Raw genomic sequence first — 23,305 nt, forward strand, 5'->3', positions numbered from 1 at the left:
TAACTAACTTCAGGAAATACATAAGCAGTTGAAATTATAGGGAAAACCCCTGAATGTTGCAGATGTGCGTTCTCCCTAGAGAAAAAACCCAAGTGCATTCATCAAAGATATCTATAGTCAAAAAAATTTGATGGCATCAATTGAGGGGGTGGTAATGGGTTAAGTGAAGGTTCTCTTGATACCTCATCCTAAGAATTTCAAATCACTCTAAGTATATAGTTGATTTAGTGGACATTCAGCCAAATGAAACTAGAAAATGAAGGGAATCCATACAGTGAAATTAAGGCCAGCTTCCAGGAAGGCTCCAACGATATAGGCAGTAAGGAAAATGTCGTCTTTGTCACCACCCTAAAATCAGAGGAACAATGAGTCATATAGGATAACAGAGCACAAAGCACCAGCTACTCTTCTGAAGTGAAGGGAAAGATACTAGAAAAAAATATCATCGCTCACAAAAATACCTGAACATGCACAATTTTTAAATCAGATGGTTAATAGCCATGCTATCTGAACAAGAATCCATTAAGGTCTAACGTGATTATTAAATAAAACATAATTAATTTCAAGTATAGGTAATGACATACAAAATGATGTGTTAACACATTCCAAGACCTAGTGTTAAGAATACATTCCAAGAAATTCTTATGACTTTGTTCAATTCTATATGGCATTATTTCAATAAAGCAAACAAAGAATTTCTGAGGAAATGGTCCAAAAATGTTGCCAAGGAGGCATCAGGTAAGATGCCCACGTCCTGTACCCAAGTGCCCGAGTTTGATACCAAGCTCCAGCTTCCTGCTAGTGCAGACCCGGGAAGGCAGAGGTGATGACTCGAGTACTTGGGCTGCTGCCATCTATGTGAGAGAACTGGATTAAGTGCCTATTTCTACACCTCAGCCCTGCCCAGTCCTGGACATTGCAGGTGTTTGAGAAGTGCACTAGCAGGTGGAGCTCTTTCTGTCTCTCTGCTCTCAACTTCTTGAAAATCCCTGGGAAAGTACTCAAGAGATTACAGTAGTCAGACCTCATAGATTCCCATAATATAAAATTAGAGAGACATTGATAAGTCAAATAACCTGCAAAGTGACTGCATAGCAATGTATTGGGGAGCTTAAACACTAAGTAAATCATTTTCCACACAAGAGGTCCTCTTCAAAAATTTAGAACCAGGACAGGGAAATGGATTTTACTGGATACTCTAGTGATTCTAATGCAAAAAGCATTCAGATTGACATTTGAGATCCACTGATCTAGTACAAACCTCTCATTTTATTCAGTTGAGCAAATGGCAACTCTTCTTCAGAGAAAGGAATACACACTTACATTAAAGCAAGAGGCTCACTATTCCTCTGCAGCCTAAGTTTTTATTTTTCCCTTCTACCTTCGGACTCCACACACAAACACATTACAGAGAAGGCTGAGTAAGATCAAACAAACTGGAACAATGATCCATAATGAATCTAACAAAGTTCAAATTCAAATTCCCAATTGAACTAAGATGTGGAAAAGATGCTTGAGAAGGGAACATGAAAAAACCTTGGATTTTGTAATCGTCAGAACAATAGGTCTTCTCCTTCAGGGCCTTTCCATGAAGAGGACTGGACTTGGAATAACTTAAAGACGGCCTGTGCCCTCACTACATACAAGTGATTTGAAAGCAATCCACATTCAAAGTGAACACCACAAGGAGTTGCCATTCATCCCTATTCTGAACTGGGTTAGATTTACAAAGAACCCAAAGATACATAAGACATGCCCAGGGCATTTCAGGGGTCTCAGGGCCTGTAACATACCCTGCCAGGGGACCTGGAGCATCCAAAGGGAATCACAACGGTTAGGGAGACAATGGGCACACAGGATGTGATGGAGGTGAATGGTGACCTCTGAAGATGGAAGACCACCTAGGATTTTAAAGTGTGTACAGGAGGAAGGGGCTGTTAGTGCCAGGACTGAATCCCCCCGATGTGTTGCTTTGACTTAGGGAAATCTTATGCCTTTCCTGGAGAAGGTTTTGGAAGAGCATGTTTCACTGAAACAATGTAAATTGCTAGATACACTTCTTGGAACTTTCTCACCACTCACCAACTGTAATGAATCTACATTCCTCAGTCACTTAAGGCCCCTCTCTCCTTTTTCCAGTTTATTTACTGAAGATAACTAACTCTAGGGAAGAGCTAAGGACTGATTAAGTTGTATTAATAACACATTTACATGCAAAGTATGGTGTGGTGATTATCTTGCATTTGCTGTGATTCTGAGAATCTAATGTATTAATAAATTCCTTTAAAAAATACTGATTAAAGCATTCTGTTTTTAAGGCTTTCTAATGTGTTTGTCATTTGATCTATTGAGCTCTTCATTTCATTTTGATTTCTCTTCACTCTGGCAAAAAGATCTCTGTGAGTGAGATCCCAGTGGAAAGAACAGGTCTTCAAAGAGGGAGGTGCCTTTCTCTGAAGGGAGGAGAGAACCTCCACTTTGACTATGACCGTGTCTAAACAAGATAAGAGTCGGAGAACTCAAGGGGCTTCCATAGCCTTGGAAACTCATAACTGGTGCATAGGGAGATTACTGATGCCATAAACAGGAGTGTCAATTGGTAAAGTCAACAACAGGAGTCACTGTGCACTTACTCCTCATGTAGGATCTCTGTCCTTAACGTGCTGTACACTGAGGCTTAATGCTATAACGAGTACTCAAACAGTATATTTCACTTTGTGTTTCTATGGGGGTGCAAACGACTGAAATCTTTACTTAATGTACACTAAACTGATCTTCTGTAAAAAAAAAAAAAAAAAAGAAAGAAAGAAATTATCAATTCCCAACTTGACTCTCACTGGGATTAAACATGACAATAGGTCTGATCTGATTTCATCATCATTTAAAAAAAAATCATCTATTATTTTTCACTTTATGTTTCTGTGTGGGAGCAAACTGTTGAAATACTTACTTAAGGTATACTAAGCTGATCTTCTGTATATTAAGATAATCGAAAATGAATCTTGATGTGAATGGAAGGGGAGAGGGAGTGGGAAAGGGGAGGGTTGTGGGTGGGAGGGACGGTATGGGGGGGGGAAGCCATTGTAACACATGAGTCGTACTTTGGAAATTTATATTCATTAAATAAAAGATTTAAAAAAAATACTGATTAAAGCAAACAAAAGATTTATGAGGAAGGCTATCTACTGATTTCTATGACCAATACAGAATGCAAAGACATAATATTCGCAAGCAAAATCCCATGTTCCAGATGAGCTAGGCCAGAAGTGAAAATGCAGTTACCTCCCAGACATTGTTGAAAAGTTTGCCATCACTTTTAAAGCAACCATTTGTCTTCTGTTTGCTTGAAAGCCAGATTAAGGTCTGTTTTTGAACATTTTCATCAATGAATACATATTCCTTCATCCTCTCCAATGTTGTAAAAGTAAGGGCACTAAGCCTACAATACAAGTCAATCAAAGTGAATCTTAGATACAATCAAAGTAAATCTTACACAAAATAATGACATCAGCTACTCTGCAACTTCATCACCATTGTTTCCTTTGGGTAATGGATGCAACCATCACGTCTAATGTTCACTGTGACCCGTCTTTACCAATAGTGACTCTTTCCTTTAGGTCAGTAAAATAATACAAATAATAATAAAAGAAAATGAAAGTAGATAATTTTCAGTCCATTTACACCCATTGGTCTTGCTGTACAATGATAGTCTGTTAGATTGCACATACATGGAGATAGAATTGATGTGATTAAATGTTTTGGGACTTTCTGGTTTTGCTTTCCTATATCAACATGGAACTCTGAGAAGTGTAGAGTAAGATATGTCAGTTTCCACGAAGTTAACACTGTGAAAGTTTAGGGCACCACTGTCAAATGATCAGACAGCTAAACAAATTGTGAGATAGCAAGCATATTGTTGCATTAGAATTAATCCAATTTTTTAGTTTTTTTGCTGATTCTCCTGTAAATTCACTTTGAAACTCACTTTACTTGCAAATTCCCAATGAACTAAATCCCATCTCATCCCTTTTTAAACTCCTGAATTAAGACAAAGTTTTATTTCTTACCATAAGCTTCCTTTCTGATTCCTCTGCCAAAACATATTATATGAACCATCAGAATTTTTGAAAGACAATTGCTTTTGATAACCTAAAATACAATGTTACAGAGAATTAATTTTTAACCTAAGAAAGAACAAAAAGAATGCTGTGGTGAAGATTACTGGGATAATCATTTCCGCTTTAATTTTCTGTTCACAAAGGAGAGAAAAAATAACTCAACCCTATGGAGTTTTTTTTTTTTTTTAACTTATTTGACAGGCAGAGTTAGACAGTGAGAGAGACAGAGACAGAGAGAAAGGTCTTCCTTTCCATTGGTTCACCCCCCAAATGGCCACTACGGCCAGCGTGCTGCGCTAATCCGAAGCCAGGAGCCAGGTGCTTCCTCCTGCTCTCCCATGCAGGTGCAGGCACCCAATCACCTGGGCCATGCTCCACTGCCTTCCCGGGCCACAGCAGAGACCTGGACTGGAAGAGGAGCAGCTGGGACTAGAACCCAGCGCCCATATGGGATGCTGGAGCCGCAGGCAGAGGATTAGCCAAGTGAGCCATGGCACTGGCCCCTCCTATGGAGTTTTGATGACCGATAATACATAAGAATATGCCTAGCTCAATGACTGACTTACCATTAAGACAAACAGCAGAAAGAGTTGCCATTCATTCATATTCTAAATTCGGGTTAGATTTACATTCTGTAATCCAAGGAGAGAAATGATAGTGATGAAGAAATATACAAAAGAAAAGCCCAGGGCATTTCAGGGGATATCAGAGCCTACTAAAATTACTATCTGTTAAAACCATTCCCTTAAGGTTGTCTTACTTCATTCTGTGCTACCTTTCTGAAAAGAAAATCTAAAAACTTTGGAGTCAGCATTGTGGTATAGCAACATAAACTTCAGCTTACAACACCAGCATTTCCACATTTCTGAGTCCATTCAGGTCCTGGCTGCTCTGCTTCTAATCCAGCTTCCTGCTAATGCACTTGGAAAGACAGTGGGGGATGGCCCAAGTACTAGGCTCCTGCCATCCACGTGGGAAATCCTGGATGGAGTTCCAGACTCCTGGCTTCAGCCTGGCCCAGACCTGACTGTTGTGGCCATTTACAGAGTAACCAAAAGATGGAAGAGCTCACTCTGTTTTGCCTTCTCTGTCACTCTGCCTTTTAGATAGATAGTTAAATAAATAAGTAGAAAATCCACTAACATTATGTACCTAGGCTTCTCCTTAACATCACATTTCACAAGGTTTTATGACTTTTTTTCTTCTTTTAAAGATTTATTTATTTATTTAAAAAGCAGTTACGGGGAGGGAGGAGAAAGAGAGAGAGAGAGACTTCTCTCAGCTGGTACACTTTCCAGATGACCACAATAGCCAGGGCTGGGCTGAGCCAAAGCCAGAAGCCAGCTACTATTAAGAATATCAGGGGCCAGCACTGTGGCACAGCAAGTTGACGCCCTGGCCTGCAACACCAGCCTCTCATATGGGTGCTGGTTCGATTCCCAGCTGCTCCACTTCAGATCCAGCTCTCTGCTATGGCCTGGAAAAGCAGTTGAAGATGGTCCAAGTCTTTGGGCCCCTGCACCCATATGGGAGACCCAGAAGAAGCTCCTGGCTCCTGACTTTGGATTGGCACAGCTCCAGCCATTGCAGCCAGCTGGGGAGTGAACCAAAGGCTGGGAGATCGCTCTTTCTCTCTCTCTCATTCTGCCTTTCAAATAAATAAATATATCTTTAAAAAAAAAAAAAAAAAAGAAACACCACCAAGAAAACAGTTACAGAAATCCAAGATCACAACTAATTGTTGAGACTGAAAAGAGAATAAATCTTAAAAAAAAAGATTAAAAAATAAAGAAAACAAGATAGCTTGGCAAAATACGAGGTATTAAAAAAGTAACTGAGATCATAATTTGAAATGTTGCAGTTCTAAATTTTGGAGCTAAACGACCACACAAAGTTTGAAATCAAAAAAGAACACATGGTTAGGACTCAAGAGTATCTCAGTTCAGGTCTACTCCCCTCACCTCAAGCCTACCTTATAATGACAGCTTTGTGACATCTTGGTTTTAGTAACAATTGATGTTACCTATCGAGGGAAGAACGTACTTAAATGTTCTCACCATTAGATAAGAGAAATAAAGCCTTAGATTTAACTTCCTCTGTGAGTTGTCCAGTGGATTTCAGATAGTCAAGGACATGGGTGTCAGAAGCCAGAAGAGCAATGTTCTGTCCTCCACATCCATAGGGCATTTGGAGAAGACTCTCCAGATTCTGCGTTGCAACTCCTAGAACGTCCCCTACAAGAGAGAGAGTAGAAAGTCACATTGCTTACAGCGGCCTTCTCAGCAATAATCACAGATCAGAAGCACAGCGAGAACAGGAAACATTTCAGAGGCAATCATGAGAGTGTAGTAATAAAAACATTCAGAGAAGGAGAAATTGGGAAATTGTGTTTGTTTCTTTACTTTCTTATTTGTTTTAGGAGAAACTTTTCCTATGAATTATAAACTGCCATCCATTCCTTCCCAAAAGGTGTTCATGTGAGCGATAGACAAAGGCTGCATTTAGTAAGACACACTTCCCCTCTTATGGAGGAAGTTCCCAGAGTCTTCAACAGGAAGTGTATTCTGCTTCTCCAAGGGCAGAATTCAACGTTTCAAATTAACAGGTTATAGTACAACCCTTTATTTTCTGAAAAACAGTTATCAATCAGCTACCAAAACTGGTGTTTCCTAGGAACACGGGTGTGGTAATAATACTATGATCGCCTAGGATCCCATACAGAAATAAGGTTAAGGAATGATCTGAACAATAATTCCATCCAATTGATAGCTCAAGAAAATCCCTCCATCCTGGCATTTTAAGGATTTTTGTTAGACCATCTCAACCATGGTTTTCAAGTCATTGTGAAACACAAGATTTAATCAACTTACCCACAATAGTAAAAAAGGCTCTGGCTGATCCTTCAACTGCATTGTTCGGCAAATCCAAAACAACCTGTTTGGAGGCTTTGGTACCTAGAAAGAAAATATTGGTAAAAAGAAATGTTGTGATGACTTTATCATATACACAATAGCAACAACTTTGGAGGACAAATACATTAGGAAACATATTCCATTATTTTTATTCTATACCTTGTTATTAGACAAGATGAAATTAAGTATTTGAGGCAATTTAGAATAACATATGTTCCAAAAAAGAGTATATAATTCTGTGTATTAGACAGTGGTCCCATTTTCTTTTGTTTAGTATCTAAATTATTTATGTATGAAAAAAAAAACATAAAATCTACTGACTTCTAGAATAACACACACAAAAGATAAAGCTAAACAACTTTGATTAGGCATTAAAATTATCTCATCATCAACCAGGCAAAATAATTTTCCAGATGGCCGTGAAGCAGGTGATTGAGGGACTGTGATATATCTATGGATTCTTTTATTCTAGGAATACAAAATCAGAGATTATATTACATGCTGGTTGGATTTAGTTCTGATTTCCCATTGTCAATCGTTGTGTGACAATAATACAATAAGGAGAACAAAGAATATACAATACGGAAGAGTAGCTTGTGGCAGACTAATATTATATAAGTATATAAATATATCTTGCTAAAATTACAAAGGAGGTCTTCAAAGGTTCATGACTACTGTATATTATGAGAAAATGCACAATTTAAACATTTTTGCAGCTAAATAAACTTTAATTTTTCCACGAATATCTTAAAGTACCCTCACGTAATGAGGATGAGACATGAATTAAAGTAATCCTCCATGAGAAATTCAACATGAAACCAGGTGGCCAGTGGACTAAGGTGGAAGAAGAGGAAATAAACTGACCCTGTTGGTAAATTTTCTATAGGATTAATTTGACCACCGGAAAGATCCTCTTACCTTCTGTACAGATAAGAAAGCTCTGGGTCATTTCTTTTTCAATACCTTCAGGCTGTCAATGAGCAAATGAAAAAAGCATAAAATAATGAGTCTGAGTCACCTTTACATGAAAGAAGAGATCAAGCCTCAGCTCACACAGGAATGGCTGGTACGTGCTCATCCCTGAGAGAAGATCCCTTCTGCTCATATCTGGAAGTCACTGTACATTACCACACACATTTTAGGCTCTGTACTCCCATAGGCTTGGCCAGGGTAACTTCGATGTCATTATGAGACACTTTCAGCTTCTCTGATCCTGTCCTGCATCTTCCAGAGACCAATAAAAGTGCTTTGTAGACTAGGGTGTGCCAAGAGGTGAGGCAGGAATGGTCCTCTGACAAGCCCTGACCCTGCTGATGATAACAGAAACTGCACAGGACTGTAAGACACGCAGATTTGTCTCTTGAAATTGAGAATCAGCTTTTAAAGAGAGAAGGAAAAAGAAGAGGTGCACAGGAAATATGAACAAACAAAAAATCATCAAGCTTCTTTTAAGTAAGTTATGCTGTCTGGATGAGGAACTAGTTCATGAATTGTATGCTGTTTTGATTCATTTAAATTGCATGATTTAAGTCAGAAGTTACTGTGCTCAATTAAGCCTCTTCAAGAGGAGTGTCTTTTAATATCTAACTTCTTTGATACTGTCTATCTCTTGCCAGGAGAAAATGGATGATTTTCATGTACCTACCTCTACCAATAAGCTCTTGACCACGGTATCTTTCCAGTTTAAATTTTGCTGCTCAGTTGCTTCACTAGGACAAGCACTACTTTGTTTAGACTCAGCAACTACGGTGATATTCACTTTACCTGAAAAAAATATTCCCAAATAGAAGTTCAACACACTAATGAATCCTTCTATAATGAGAAAATGATCATAGTCTATGAATCACTGCATGATGAACAAAACTCTACCCTCATATTAATGCTTAGCCTAGACCAGTATAACTTGCTGCTTCTCCTGCCTGGAGATAATGTGTTGTGTTGTATTATGCCTGTTTCAAAATTACTTCATTAAATAAGTAATTCATTTCTTAACTGAAATTTAAGATATCTTAGGGAAAATACCATAATACAGAGTCATCTGAGCCAATTCATTGATACCGATTGTTTATAAAGGTTCATATGACAGTATAGGCACACAACATCAAATAACTAAGGTTCCTAACACTTTCAAGATCAAACAAACAAAATGATAAAATGTGATATAGTGGAAACAGCATTACATTTAAATCAAGTTATACCAAGGCAAGCATTAGTTTTACTTTCTGTGATACCACATTATGTAATTAAAACTGATCTCCAATTTCCTTATTCATAAAAATTAGAAGATTAGAAAAAATTATTATTTAGGTTTAATATTATGTGCCTGTATACCAATTTATATAACCAACGTACTGTTCTTGTCTTTTGTTTGTTGGTGCGTTTTTGTTTTATCTGATTCTTTGTTTAGGAAAGCCTTTAATACTGGACTCTTAGAAGTATATCCTCTACTTAATGGCTTAAATAATACAAATTTGTATAGTCTTCCTTCTCAAATGCTAGGTTAAAATTTTTGAAGACCTTGTGTAGTAGTAAAATTGAGAAACTTAAAACCTGATTGGAAAAATCATCTAACAAAGATCATTATCACAGGTTAGCTAAAGTGATCTTATAAATAGACTCTTTTCTGCTAAATAACATAATGAACATAAGATATGAGATAGAGGAAATTAAACAAAACAATTTTTTAAATTGATCATCAGTATCATGCATATCACTTCTAGCATTCCTTTTGACTAGACTTTTTAATTTAATTTTTCCTTCCCCTATATTTTTTTAAAGATTTATTTATTTATTTAAAGACAGAGTTACAGAGAGGCAAGGGAGAGAAAGAGAGAGAGAGAAGTCTTCCATCTGTTGGTTCACTCCCCAAATGTCCACAAAGGCTGGAGCTGTACTGATCCAAAGCTAGGAGCCCGGAGCTTCTTCCGGGTCTCCAATGCGGGTGCAGGAGCCCAAGGACTTGGGCCATCCTCCACCACTTTCCCAGGCCATAGCAGAGAGCTGGATTGAAAGTGAAGCAGTTGGGACTCGAACCGGCACCCATATAGGATGCTGACACTGCAGGCAGCAGCTTTACCTGGTAAGCCACAGTGCCAGCCCCTCCCCTATATTTTTACCAAGATATTGACAATTTCTTTTTCTATGTTGCAGATAATAAATGCACTGATATAATATTTTTCTTAGTGTGTGATCCCCACCCAAATGCTCAGTGTTTTTTGTCCCATGATATTTAGTATTTACAAATGCTGGCAATTCCTATAACTGATCACTGTGTTTAAGAAACACTTTTTATATAAGTGGCCTGAATCCATGATGATAGATAAAAGACCAAGTGATAAATGAAAGACTTAAGGTAGCATTCTTGAAAATATGGCCTTCATTTGCAATATAATGTATGGATACTCAAATTGTACCACTTGTATATTTTAATCGAATTGTACTTTAATACAAATAAAGATTTTGGCCTAGACAACATCAGTAACTAGAAATTAGATTATAAAAATGGAGTTTTTAGTGGAGAATAAGGTAAAAAAAAGCACATTAAGAATCTGAGGGGAGGCCGGCGCCATGGCTCAATAGGCTAATCCTCCACCTTGCGGCACCAGCACACCAGGTTCTAGTCCTGGTCAGGGCGCCGGATTCTGTCCTGGTTGCCCCTCTTCCAGGCCAGCTCTCTGCTGTGGCCAGGGAGTGCAGTGGAGGATAGCCCAAGTCGCATGGGAGACCAGAAGAAGCACCTGGCTCCTGGCTTCGGATCAGCGCGATGCACCAGCTGCAGTGCACCGGCTGCAGCGGCCATTGGAGGATGAACCAACAGCAAAGGAAGACCTTTCTCTCTGTCTCTCTCTCACTGTCCACTCTGCCTGTCAAAAATAAAAAAAAATAAAAATAAAAAAAAGAATCTGAGGGGAAATTGTGTGTGTAAAGAATTTAAGGAAAATAAATACAGGTAATAAGAATGGGCTGATTTTCCATTTGACACTGGCATGGACGCACAGCTGCTTACCCAGTTTCCTAGGTGTAATAGTCCAGATATATGTTTTTTTCTCTCCAGCTTGGATAATCTCACTGCCATTGTTTTTCGGGGTGTTGATATTTGCTTCATAATTCTGAGATACTTCCAACTGAATGTAAATCTAAAAAAAGAAATTCATGATGATTTTTATTTAAGGGGTAGCTTTATGTAATAATTCGGCAGTACTATTCCAGCTCTCATCTTGGGAAAATTCTACTCTAAATTGGCAAAATTAAAGGTTACCCATTTAACACCTCCCTTCTCTAAAGAAAACTACTCAATTCCATTTCAATACTAGTTAAAACTGTCAGGCAGATAATTAGACATGAACCACTGGGGAGGAGCACAGACCCTCACCCAGGGGAAGGACCAGGGACCCTGATCTCCACCCAGGACCCAATCAAGGTTGCCTACTTTGTGGTTTAATGTGTTGTTAAAATATTCATACAAAATGCAAGCTCAGCAAAACCCAGAAAAGTCTAGTTTGTAGCCATGCATGCAGAGATCAGAAAGGTATGCAACTCCTAGACGTCAATCACAAGTGCCAGTCATGAACGCCATGGCCACATCACCAGCCAACACCCCTCATACTTTAGGAATAAGAGTCCCACCCCAGGAAGAAAGGACGCCACGCTTTTTCTCAACTGGCCTGTTCCTCCCTTGAAATGTATTTTGCTTTACTGTCCCTACAGGGAGCCATGTGATCTCTCCACTGGCTCATTGCTCTATTGGAATGGATTTCAGTCCACTTCTGTTTTACTAGCCTCACTTTCATCTCTCGGAACTGTAATTCATTACTAAGTTGGGAAAATGGAACCAATGTAAGCCTGCCACCGCCAGTGACAAAATCAACCAGATGTATAAGTCCCAACAGATGGAATCAAGATACACTGCTGGGGTGAACTCCCCTGGAGAAGAAACTCCAGGCCTTGCCCCCAGAAGCCAAGTCAAGGATTCTGTGCATAAGTAGCAGCAGCTCCTTAACTCCATCTTTCTGACACAAAAACTCCAAATCCCTTCATTATCATGCAAAATCTCCACCCCCAACTGAAAGCAGAACATGCCTAATCACTTAATGGGCCCGTTACCCGCTTTGAGCATGCATAACCCTTCTTGGAACTTCCTTGGAATTTAATGACTTCCCTAAATGCCAAAAGCAAACTCTATAAAGATTTACTGGGGTGTTGGGATTCTGTTATTTAAAACTACCTCCTCTCCCCACCCCCACTCCAACTTGCACAATTCAAATATGTTCCTTACTGCTTGTTCAAATTATTATCTCCAGGTTCCCACTGGCATCTATACTACACAAGGACTCTCAGGTGTGCTGCACAATTACAGAATGAATCTTAAGAGAAGATGCATATAAAAGAAAACACATCATTATGAAATACAGTTCTCAAAAGTATTTTTAAATCATTTAAAATCACTGCTCAGAGTTACAGTAATTACTTTTGTTTGAGGCATGTGGAAACAGTCTTATCCCTTAAAAGTTCCACTTTACATTGAGAATATATATTTTTTCAAGGAAAATGTAAAGATGATTTTATCTTAAGATTTTTATCTCCAAATCAAATGGAATAACCTACCTCTACACATGTGTTCAGGTAGCTGAAGACATTGACAATCAAATCCCATTGCTCATTTCTAACAACTGAAAAGGGTGAGGCAACTTCAACAAAGAAAGATTGGGAGACTTCCAGCGAGGTTGCAGATGAAATGCCAAATCCGGCATCGCCACTCACACAGAAGCCACTGGCCTCCCATTGGGTTATTGTATCAGGGATGCGGAAGGAAAGATTGGCTGAACCTGAGGAACTGCAAGGAGAGGTTAATGGTAAGACATTCTTTGCCTAAACCAAGAATATAAATTTAGTCCAGAGCAAGCAATAAAGTATTAACTGAAGGTAAAAAGTAGGTTTCTATATATTTAGCCTTAGAAAAGTCATGTTTCTTCAAGCACATTATTTTCTTTAAAAAAAAATTGAAGTAGGTTATTATTTTTTAACAGGCAGAGTTAGACAGTGAGAGAGAGAGAGAGAGAGAGAGAGACAGAGAGAAAGGTCTTCCTTCCGTTCGTTCACCCCCCAAATGGCTGCCACAGCCGGCACACTGCGCCGATCTGAAGCCAGGAGCCAGGTGCTTCTTCCTGGTCTCCCATGCTGGTGCAGGGCCCAGGCACTTGGGCCATCCTTCACTGCCTTCCCAGGCCACAGCAGAGAGCCGGACTGGAAGAGGAGCAACCGGGACTAGAACCCGGCACCCCAACCAGGACTAGAACCCAGGGCACCGGCGCCGCAGGCAGAGGATTAGCCAAGTGAGCTGCAGCACCAGCTTGAAGTAGCTTTAATCTGTCTGCATAAATTTAATAATAAAAAAAAACACTTAATGAAGGGAAAACAATGCTGGAGAAAAGAAATAGAATAAAACATATAACCAGTACATACAAATGAATGATGCTATATATTTTACAAATATGATACTGTTAATAAACTCAGGAACAAAAGTTAAGAAACAAAAAATAAAAATAGAAATAAAGATTGACAGGTAAGAAAATTGTTAAAAACTCACTCAATGCTGACGAGGTCCCATATCCATGTCTCTGGAAAATGTTTTCTTACTGTTTCCCTTACAGCCCGTTCCACATAGTCAGCATTATCCTCTATGCCATCGCTGGCTGAAAGAAGTGGATTCATTGCTTTATTTATTTATTTTTTAATTTTTTTATTTGACAGATAGAGTTAGATAGTGAGAGGTGGAGACAGAGAAAAAGGTCTTCCTTCCATTGGTTCACTCCCCAAATGGCCGCTACAGCTGGAGCTGTGCCGATCCAGAAGCCAGGAGCCAGGTGCTTCCTCCTGATCTCCCATGCGGGTGCAGGGCCCAAGGACTTGGGTCATCCTCCACTGCCTTCCCACAGCAGAGAGCCAGACTGGAAAAGGGGCAGCCAGGACTAGAACCCGGGATTCTGGCGCCACAGGCGGAGGATTAACCAAGTGAGCCACACCGCCAGCCCATTCATTGCTTTATTTAGAGAGAATACAAATCTGCATGTTGATGATGCTTGCCTAAAAGTGAGGTCTTCACATATGCGTAGTAGTGTGACTTAATAGGGATGAACCTTTTGAAGTACCTATGTGAATGTTGAATGAATTAATAAATGAATGAAGAAAGAAGAAATTAAATAAATGACTTCGAGTTTCAGTAAATTTTATTCCTAGATACAGGAAAATTTAGATATTTCTGATCAAGCTCACTTAAAATGATTGAATCTAGTAGGAGAAAGGTAACTTCAACCTCCTGACAAGGACTTGAAAGTGGTTTCAACTACTGGGCTTAACCGGGCCTGCTCAATACTCACAGAGTCTGTCCTTGTATAAAGTTGTCAGGTCCCCCATTTTACTCAAGTAGAACTCCCAGCATCCATCTCCCCGACCACTCCCCCCCCCATTACTAGACTGATCTCAATGGGAGGCCAGTAGGATTTAAGAAATAGCAGTCAATTACTCTCATATGCAACTGGATACATATTTGATTTGGGTTCTGTTCTGATGGTCTTGCTTCCTTTTGCTCCATGACTGGATTTCGATATTGTAAAGGTGCCTCTTTATATGATTTGTCTAAATCCATGACCCATGTTGTATTGACTGACCTTCCAATAGGAAATGGACTGATGTTTGAGCACATTCTCTGAGGCCAGCTGTCTAGATATCTGGGCATGAAAGTAACTTCTCCTTTGACCTGGTGTATTATGGTCTGCATATCATAAAGGAATTAGGGCCCTACAAGGGTACCTCACTCCCCTGTATTACACTCATTCACAATGATTGTCCTTCCATATCCCTATCCATTGCCTGTTCCTACATACACATAGTTCTGATATTGTGTCCTACCAAGAAAATAAACTTTCTCTAATGTCTGAAATTCATTTTTCCTAATAGCCAAGAACATTTTCCAGTTTGTCTTATTCTGCTTTGTTTGACTGCAGGATGTCTAGTTGCAGCCAAATACGTGGCACAATTCAAATAGGAAATACAAGTTTTGTTCAGTTTCATCCCACATACACCCAACTCCATTAACCCTTTTGGCCATCCCCTCAACATAAAATTCTAGATTACTCACTTGCACTTCTAGATGGGATACCATACATCATGACAGTTCTTCCTGTTTCTAGATATAGGGGCCTAGGAAACAGAAGATTTCTCTCCACTGAACATACTTCTGGTTTCCGGTAATGGAGATTGGTAATTACTTTCAGACCCATATCCTTCAAATACACAAGCAACAAAAGAGTGCAAATTTTTCATGCAAAACTGAAAAAGGTGCTATTACTTATAATGTAGTGATAAATATACCATAAATGTCTTTTTTCCTTTGCTTGTGAGGGTCTGGGATCTCAGAAGTTAGAGCACCATTATTTGATTTATGGAAAAGAGTTTGTGGATTCAAAAGGCTTCCATAGCCAAGGCAGCTTATGTCAAGAGCCTCGGGTGATTGCTGACATCATACATAAGAGTGTTAATTGTTAAATTAACAAGAGTCGCTGTGCACTAACTTTCTATACAAAATCTCTGTCCTCAAAGAGTTGTGTTATGAGAGTTAATAGTAAAACTTGTTCTCAAAGATTTACTTCATTTTAGTGTATTAAGTAGAGGATATTCTTATGTCTGATAAGTTATGCTTATGTCTTAAGTGCTTGCAAAAGATGTAGAATTCCTGAATTCTTCTTTAAAGTTAATTAAGTTTCTCAAAAAAAAAAAAAAGTGAAATCAACTTCAATATGTAATGACTTTGAACAGCCCTTGTCTCGATTCTCAACGAACAGTTATTTTTCATGGAAGCCTCAGAACATATAATTGATAATCCAAGTATAAATAGAATCTAGACTATATTTTAGCCTCTTGGTTTGACCATTTATACATAATATAATATTTATTATGATAAACTGGAGACTCATTGCTTCTAACATGAAGTTTTATAATTTCAGTCACACTACTTTCAACAAAAAATTGAAACCAACAAAATTAATATCTTCTTTTTTGTCGAATAATTTCTGAGTACTGTATTGGCAAATTAAAGAAACCACTCTGAAAATATAGGAAGAAAATTATATAACTGTTAGACCATAAATATGCATTATAACTGCTAAAATTAAAATTCAGATGAAATATTTCATGAAAATCTTTTGTGGTCTTACCCTAATAATATCATAGATGTCTCCATCACCACGGTTGCTTACAGGTATATAATATAATCCATTGTAAAACATATCCTTCTGAGGAATGCAAGGGTCTACTTTGCTATCATCCAGATTGAAACCATGGAAGAAATAATCTTGTGGTTCTATATTTGGGAGCAGGCTGTATACCTGTGAGAAAAATCACATATTTGTAAATTATTTTAAGCACTACTTTCACAGTTACAAAATAGGGAGGGTAGGGTGGAAAGTATTATGCTTTTAAAACTGTATATATGGGGGCCGGCGCTGTGGCTAGCGGGTAAAGCCACCGCCTGCAGTGCCGGCATCCCATACGGGTGCCAGTTTGAGTCTTGGCTGCTCCACTTCCGATCCTGCTCTCTGCTGAGGCCTGGGAAAGCAGTAGAAGATGGCCCAAGTCCTTGGGCCCCTGCACCTGTATGGGAGACCTGTAAGAAGCTCCTAGCTCCTGGCTTTGGATTGGCACAGCTCTGGCTGTTGCGGCCAGTTGGGAAGTGAACCAGCGGATGGAAGACCCCTCTCTCTGTGTGTGTGTGTGTGTAACTCTGACTTTCAAATAAATAAATAAATAACTCTTTAAATAAAACTGTATATATGAAATACATGAATTTTTCCCCTTTATATAAATAAAAAAATAAAAAATATTTTAAAAAGTTTAAATATGTATATGAAACTACTGAATTAAAACATAGGAAAAACACTTCAACATTTTGGCATGGGCAAAAAAATATTTTGTAAGACTCCAAAGCATGGGAAACAAAAGCAAAAATAGACAAATAGGATTATATCAAACTAAGAGGCTTCTGTACAGCAAGACAGTGTGAACACATAGCCTACAGAATGGAAGAAAATATTTGCAAGTTATGCATCTGACAAAGGATTAACTTCCAAAATATGTAAAGCACTTTGAATACTCAACAACACATGAAGAATCCAGTTAAGAAATGGGAAAGACTCTGAAAGGAAATTTTTCAGGAGAAGAAACACAAATGAACAACAAATATATGAAAAATATTTAAATAACTCACCATCAGGGAAATGCAAATCAAAATCACAGTGAGGAGTCATCTCCTGCCAATTAAGATTGTTATTATCAAAAGGACAAAAATAACACGCTGGTGAGATGTGGAGAAGGGAGAGCCCTTTATACTGTTGGTGGGAATGCAAATCAATACAGCCACTAGAGAGAATAGTACAGAGCTTCTTCAAACAACAAAATAAATCTTCAATATGACCCAGATAGCCCCTTTCTTGGTCTTTGAAAGAGATGCCTACAGATACCTACATATACATCAGTATTTGAAAGAGACACCTGCACTCCCATGTTCTTTGCAACACTATTCACAATAACAAAGATATGAATTCAACTGAGGTGTCCACACATAGAATGGTTAGAGAGAATGCGGTATATATACACAGTGGAATATTACTCAGCCATTAAAAAATGAAACCGTGACATTTGCACCAAAATGTATGGAATTGGAGATCTTTAAGTGAAACAAACTACACACCAAAAGACAAATATTGCATATTCTCTCTTATATGTGGAAGTTTTTTTTTTTTTTTTTTTTGAATCATGTACCTGATGCGGGAGAAGGGAAAGAGGGAAGTTGGGTAGTGGGTACCCAAACACAGTCAAGTAGAAGCAATAAGTTCTAGTAGTAGAAAATAATGTATCACAGGTATGTATAAAGTTTTGGCAGAGGAGCTAGAAGGCTCCAAACATAAAGAAAAGATAAGGAACTGGAAAGGCTAATTGCCTGGTTTGATCAGTTTACATGATGTATACATCTTGCACTGCACCCCATAAAAATATACAAGTATATGTTAACAAAAAATAAGACAAAATGATTCTTTAGAAATCTAGAGACATGACTACCAGATGCAGTGATTCTGCTGGGCCCTTGCACTCGGGGGAAAAGAAATGTGGTACAGATGGCAGCTGCCTACAGTTGGAGAGCTGGCAGAGTCAACGTTTAACATCTTGAATTTGACAGCTGTGCTATAGTTATGTAGGTAATATCTTTTTTTTATTTGACAGAGTTAGACAGTGAGGGAGAGAGAGAGACAGAGAGAAAGGTCTTCCTTCCGTTGGTTCACCCTCCAAGGGCCGCTGTGGCCGGCTCACCGCACTGATCCGAAGCCAGGAGCCAGGTGCTTTCCTGGTCTCCCATGCGGGTGCAGGGCCCAAGGACTTGGGCCATCCTCCACTGCATTCCCGGCCACAGCAGAGAGCTGGCCTGGAAGAGGGGCAACCGGGACAGAATCCAGCCCCCTGACCGGGACTAGAACCCAGGGTGCCGGCGCCGCTAGGCGGAGGATTAGCCTATTGAGCCACGGTGCCGGCCCAGCTATTCGTTTCTAACCCAGCTTCCTGAAGAGGAGCAGTCTGGGAGGCAGCAGATATGAACTAAGTACTTGGGTACCTGTCACCCACATGGGAGACATGGATTGAGTTCCTGACTCCTGGCTTTAGCCTGACCCAGACCTGGCTTTTGCAGGCATTTGGGAAGTGAACAGTGGGTGGGAGATCTGTCTCCATCTCTCTCTGTCACTTGTTCTCTCTGTCTCTCTGCCTTGCAAATAAAATAAAATTAAATAAATTTCACTTAAAAACATAAATGTATACATAATTGTGTGTGTGGGTGTGTGTATATGTGGGGGGGCTGTGTAGGGGTGAAGGAGTGAGAAAGAAAATGTGACAAATGTTAAAAACTAGTGAACCTGCTAAATGGTACTTGGGAGTTCTCCATATAATTCTTGCAGCTTATAAACTTATTTAAAACTAAAAATTAAGCTTGTATAAGACACTATGAAAAATGTAATCTCATATAACCCAAACTGGGATGTACTCATCTATATGGCATCATTTAATTCATACTCTTCGTATAGTTACTGAAAAGAGACAAAGGCGACCTCTGGTTTTGATAGGTTCTGAGGCCCATGGAAATTACTCTGGAATTTTCTATTTGAGGTTCATTGACAGATTTTTTCCATAAGTCAGTTTTTCTAAAAATTTTATTTTTTCTTGCCACTTGTAGTTGTAGGAAGAACGAACAGAAGCTATTTACTCTGGATTCATGAAACTCTTCATAAAAAACTGCGTATGTGCATATTCCATATTTATAGACAAATCTGTCCTTTATTGGTTGATATTTCTCTATATTTTGAAATTAATCAGGAATTTGTAGGCCCTTCTAATAGGAAACTAAAGTATACTTAAGTTTTTTCATTGGGAAAAATAGTTTATACTTATGATATATTAAGTTATTAGTAAAATTTTTAGCTTTCTATTGAAAACTAGGTTTGCTGTAGTGTGTTGAAAGCAAAACACAAACCTGGATTTTTCAGTGAGATATTCAATTTGTAAAACTATATGTTTTGAGAAAAGAAACTTTAAAAATTTCAACAAAAGATAAAGATGTTTCTAATGATTTTAGGCAGTTCCTTTTTTATACCTTTTGTGTATTTTGTGCATGATGTACAGTACACAGGCTCTGATTTGAATAATCTGAAAAAACTTTAAATTATTTAATTATATTTAAATGCAATAATACATTTCAATAATTATTTATATGCATTTGTGTCAAAAATAAGGGAATGACAGAAATAATATTGATGCAAACTTCTAGAATTGCTGATCCAGAAATGTTTAACAAAATACAAGATCCATGAATAGATAACAGAATGTGCAAGCAAATCCTTCAGCATAGAAATTTCTTTAATTCGGGGGCTTTTACCTATATTACACCTATGATTTTAAAAACTGGGGCAGAGATTTGGCAGAGTGGTTTGGAAGCCGTTTCAGACACCTGTATCCTATATCAACGTGCCGGGGTTTTGGTCCCCGTGCTGCTCCTGCTTCCAGCTTCCTTGTAATGCACACCCTTGCAGGTGGCAGGTGCGGCCTCGAGTACTTTGTTCCCTGTCATCCATGTGGGATCCCTGGATTGAGCTCCTGGCTTCTGGTTTCAGGCTTTCCCAGCCCCACTCTTGCAAGCATTTGGGGAGTGAACCACCAAATGGGAGCGTTGTCTGTCTCCCTGTCTCTAATATAAACAAATAAATAAATGAGCAAGCACTAAAAAAAAAGTTTTAAAAATCATGTTATTGGATAATTCCTAACCTGGTATAATTTACAGAAATATGCATTTTTCTGAGTGCTGGGTCAGCCAAGAAAAATAAGTACATAATCCATGAAAGAACCAAGAAGACAATATTTGATATTTTCAACATGTTCCATCTCAGATAAAAACATCTGAAGAGTAAGACTTGTGGAAAAGCAGACAAAACTGAGGACGCTGAGGAAGTCAGAGAGCTTACATTTTCAGCAGACAGCTGCTGCTCGGGTCTCAACAAAAGGACACCTTTATCCACAGCGCGGAGGGCACAGAACGAGCCAGGAGCTGCTTGAAGCCAGATGGTAGCATTGGAGCCAGGGAGCCCCTGCCCCTTAGAGAACTTCATGCTCACCTGAAGGAGAGAAATAAAAGGAGCGTGGAGATGATTTCACAAGCAAATAATTGGATTAAATATGATCTTTTTCCAAATAAATCTTTATAGATATCTGTACCGATGTTTCTCCTGCCCACTCTCCCTGCCGGGTTGTCTCAGGATTCTTACTGATGCTGAAGAGTGTCCCTTCCATTTGCTGATCGTCTTGTCCCCTCCTAACTTAAGCATTCATTGTGAGAATACCACGTAAAGGTGAGAGGAGAGATCACCCCTCTCACACTGGGCAGCCCAGAAAGAGAAGAAACATCACCTTGTTTTCAAAGCACTTGTCAATCTGGAATCGGACACTGTCGGCAACAATTTCGCCACTGGGGTGAAGGGTGTAGACAAACACGACAGCTACAGGAGCCAAGTCGGCACTGATGTTGATGGCGAATGAGAAGTTTCCATTCCAGGCTGTGCAAACGGGAGATGTCATCAGTAGATGCAAACGTTTCCTCTATCGCTGAGTACGCTTAGATAAAAACCCATGGCTTGTGGATAGAAAGATACATGGGCTTTGTGCCAAAGGTGAACGAATTAAATAACTGGAGCCAAATATACAAATAAAGGGTGTATATATATATCAACAATACAGGAGTTTGGGAGACAGTTTTCTAAAATGTACCCAGTGATTTGGCAATAATAGAGCTAGGTTGAAATCTCCTTTGTCACAACATTTAGCAGCTTATCTTGGGCCATGCTAACCTCTGCCCTCCATCCACAAATTGACCTAATGCTCTTCCTAACTTCTTGACTGTCCCTGCAATATTTTCTTAAAAAGAAAAAAGAATGAAGTTGAGAAGTTGAGTACAGATTTAAAAATGACTATTATATAGACCTTTGTGCTTGATTTCCTTTTGTCCACTGAGGAAGAGAGCTCCACGTACCATCACCTACACAAGACAAACACAACGTGTGTTATATTATCTAACATAACGTCGCATTTCCATATACTACCTTCTCTAATGCTAACTTACTCACTAGGTAATACCTTGTCTGATGATAATTCTGTTTCCTAAGAAAGCTTGCCCGGATATTAAAAATGGACTTTGCACAAATGGAAAAGAACAGAGAAAGTGACTTCAATGGATTTAGAGTTTACTCTGTGTCAGAAATTGTGTGACCCACTTGTAATGAAACAAGCTAGGAGGTGCCCAAAGGTCTGAAATTGTCCAGACTCCCTGTCTTCAAAGGCCTTCATCAACCCAACTTTGTATCTTAAGGCAGGTTGTTTCACCTGTTTGCGTCTGTTCCATTTTCCATAAACGGGGATATTCACAAGGCTGACTGAATTAACATAAAGCTCCCCTCTGGAACAGCAGCAAACACATAATACTTACCCCAGGAGGTACCTCTTATTATTTTCAATTAGAAATACTCAGCTGAGAAAGTCAACACTGGAGAGTTTAAACAATCTGCCCAAGATGAACTGATTTGCTTAATAAATAGGAAAGGGTAAAGAATTCAAACCAGGAATGTTTTTTGGGTTGTTTTGGTGTTTTGTTTTTGTTTTTTGTTTGTTTTTTGTTGTTTTTTGTTTTGTTTTGTTTTGTTTTTTGACAAGCAGAGTGGACAGTGAGAGAGAGAGAGAGACAGAAAGAAAGGTCTTCCTTTGCCGTTGGTTCACCCTCCAATGGCCACCGCGGCTGGCGCACCACGCTCATCCGAAGCCAGGAGCCAGGTGCTTCTCCTGGTCTCCCATGGGGTGCAGGGCCCAAGGACTTGGGCTATCCTCCACTGCACTCCCTGGCCACAGCAGAGAGCTGGCCTGGAAGAGGGGCAACCGGGACAGAATCCGGTGCCCCGACTGGGACTAGAACCCGGTGTGCCGGCGCCGCAAGGTGGAGGATTAGCCTAGTGAGCCACGGCGCCGGCCAGGAATGTTTTAATTTCAAGTGTCAGTCTTCCGTCTGCCTTGGAGAGACAAAATGGAAAGAACAAAGACAGCTAGCTGATCTCACTGCTTATCAGAACGAGCCAGGCTTCCACTTTACTTTCCAGTGCCTGTCTACTACTTGACTATCTTGAAGGGTCATCAAGACTTGATGGGAGTTAACAACTGAATGCTGGAAAAGGCAGACTCTAAAAAGCAAGTGTGTCCATCTGAGGGGAAGTGAAATTGCCTGAGACCATTTTATGTGTTTGTTTCTAATGGGCCCAATGAGAAGATTGTGCTCACTCAAATTAATACAGCAGTACCACAGCACACTTTCTAAGTGCTCTGTGCTTGAGCAGGTGTACGAGTAGACGGGATTCCACGACTCCAGTAACTGAGACTCACCAGATAGAAGAAGTTTATATTCGAGTCTTCCTTGTACGCTTCACTGTACAGGGAGTAATGCACAGTGACAATCTTCTGCTCACTGCACCTAAGCTGCTTTGGTTCGGGAACAATCTTCAGGAAGCTGTTGGTTCGGGAGTAAAAGCGTGAGACGGAGAACTGTGCATCCATGTACTGGGGCGTCAACCAGCTGGGAAGATAGCAGTTCTTAGGTCGAACATATGTGGCCTGATAAGGTAAAAGAAAGTAGATTCTAGACCTATA

The 23,305-nt window shown here is 39.4% G+C and overlaps 1 protein-coding gene across 1 annotated transcript in view; it reads right to left on the reverse strand.

The window, feature by feature from the left end:
- The window catches only part of LOC100348825 (ovostatin homolog 2), a 53,771-nt gene that overhangs the window by 11,414 nt on the left and 19,052 nt on the right, over positions 1 to 23,305 (reverse strand). Inside the window, exons 12-27 of the mRNA XM_002712772.5 lie at positions 23,042 to 23,269; positions 21,599 to 21,653; positions 21,029 to 21,174; positions 20,587 to 20,736; positions 16,243 to 16,413; positions 15,168 to 15,312; positions 13,617 to 13,722; positions 12,635 to 12,863; positions 11,037 to 11,166; positions 8,676 to 8,794; positions 7,949 to 8,000; positions 6,989 to 7,072; positions 6,176 to 6,352; positions 4,068 to 4,149; positions 3,283 to 3,439; positions 274 to 348 (exon numbers count right to left, since the gene is read on the reverse strand). Of these exons, the coding sequence (XP_002712818.2) occupies positions 274 to 348; positions 3,283 to 3,439; positions 4,068 to 4,149; positions 6,176 to 6,352; positions 6,989 to 7,072; positions 7,949 to 8,000; positions 8,676 to 8,794; positions 11,037 to 11,166; positions 12,635 to 12,863; positions 13,617 to 13,722; positions 15,168 to 15,312; positions 16,243 to 16,413; positions 20,587 to 20,736; positions 21,029 to 21,174; positions 21,599 to 21,653; positions 23,042 to 23,269 (2,106 nt within the window). The remainder of the gene's footprint in view (positions 1 to 273; positions 349 to 3,282; positions 3,440 to 4,067; positions 4,150 to 6,175; positions 6,353 to 6,988; positions 7,073 to 7,948; positions 8,001 to 8,675; positions 8,795 to 11,036; positions 11,167 to 12,634; positions 12,864 to 13,616; positions 13,723 to 15,167; positions 15,313 to 16,242; positions 16,414 to 20,586; positions 20,737 to 21,028; positions 21,175 to 21,598; positions 21,654 to 23,041; positions 23,270 to 23,305) is intronic.

The sequence above is a fragment of the Oryctolagus cuniculus genome, chromosome 9 (genome assembly GCF_964237555.1).
Source record: "Oryctolagus cuniculus chromosome 9, mOryCun1.1, whole genome shotgun sequence".
Lineage (NCBI taxonomy): Eukaryota > Metazoa > Chordata > Mammalia > Lagomorpha > Leporidae > Oryctolagus > Oryctolagus cuniculus.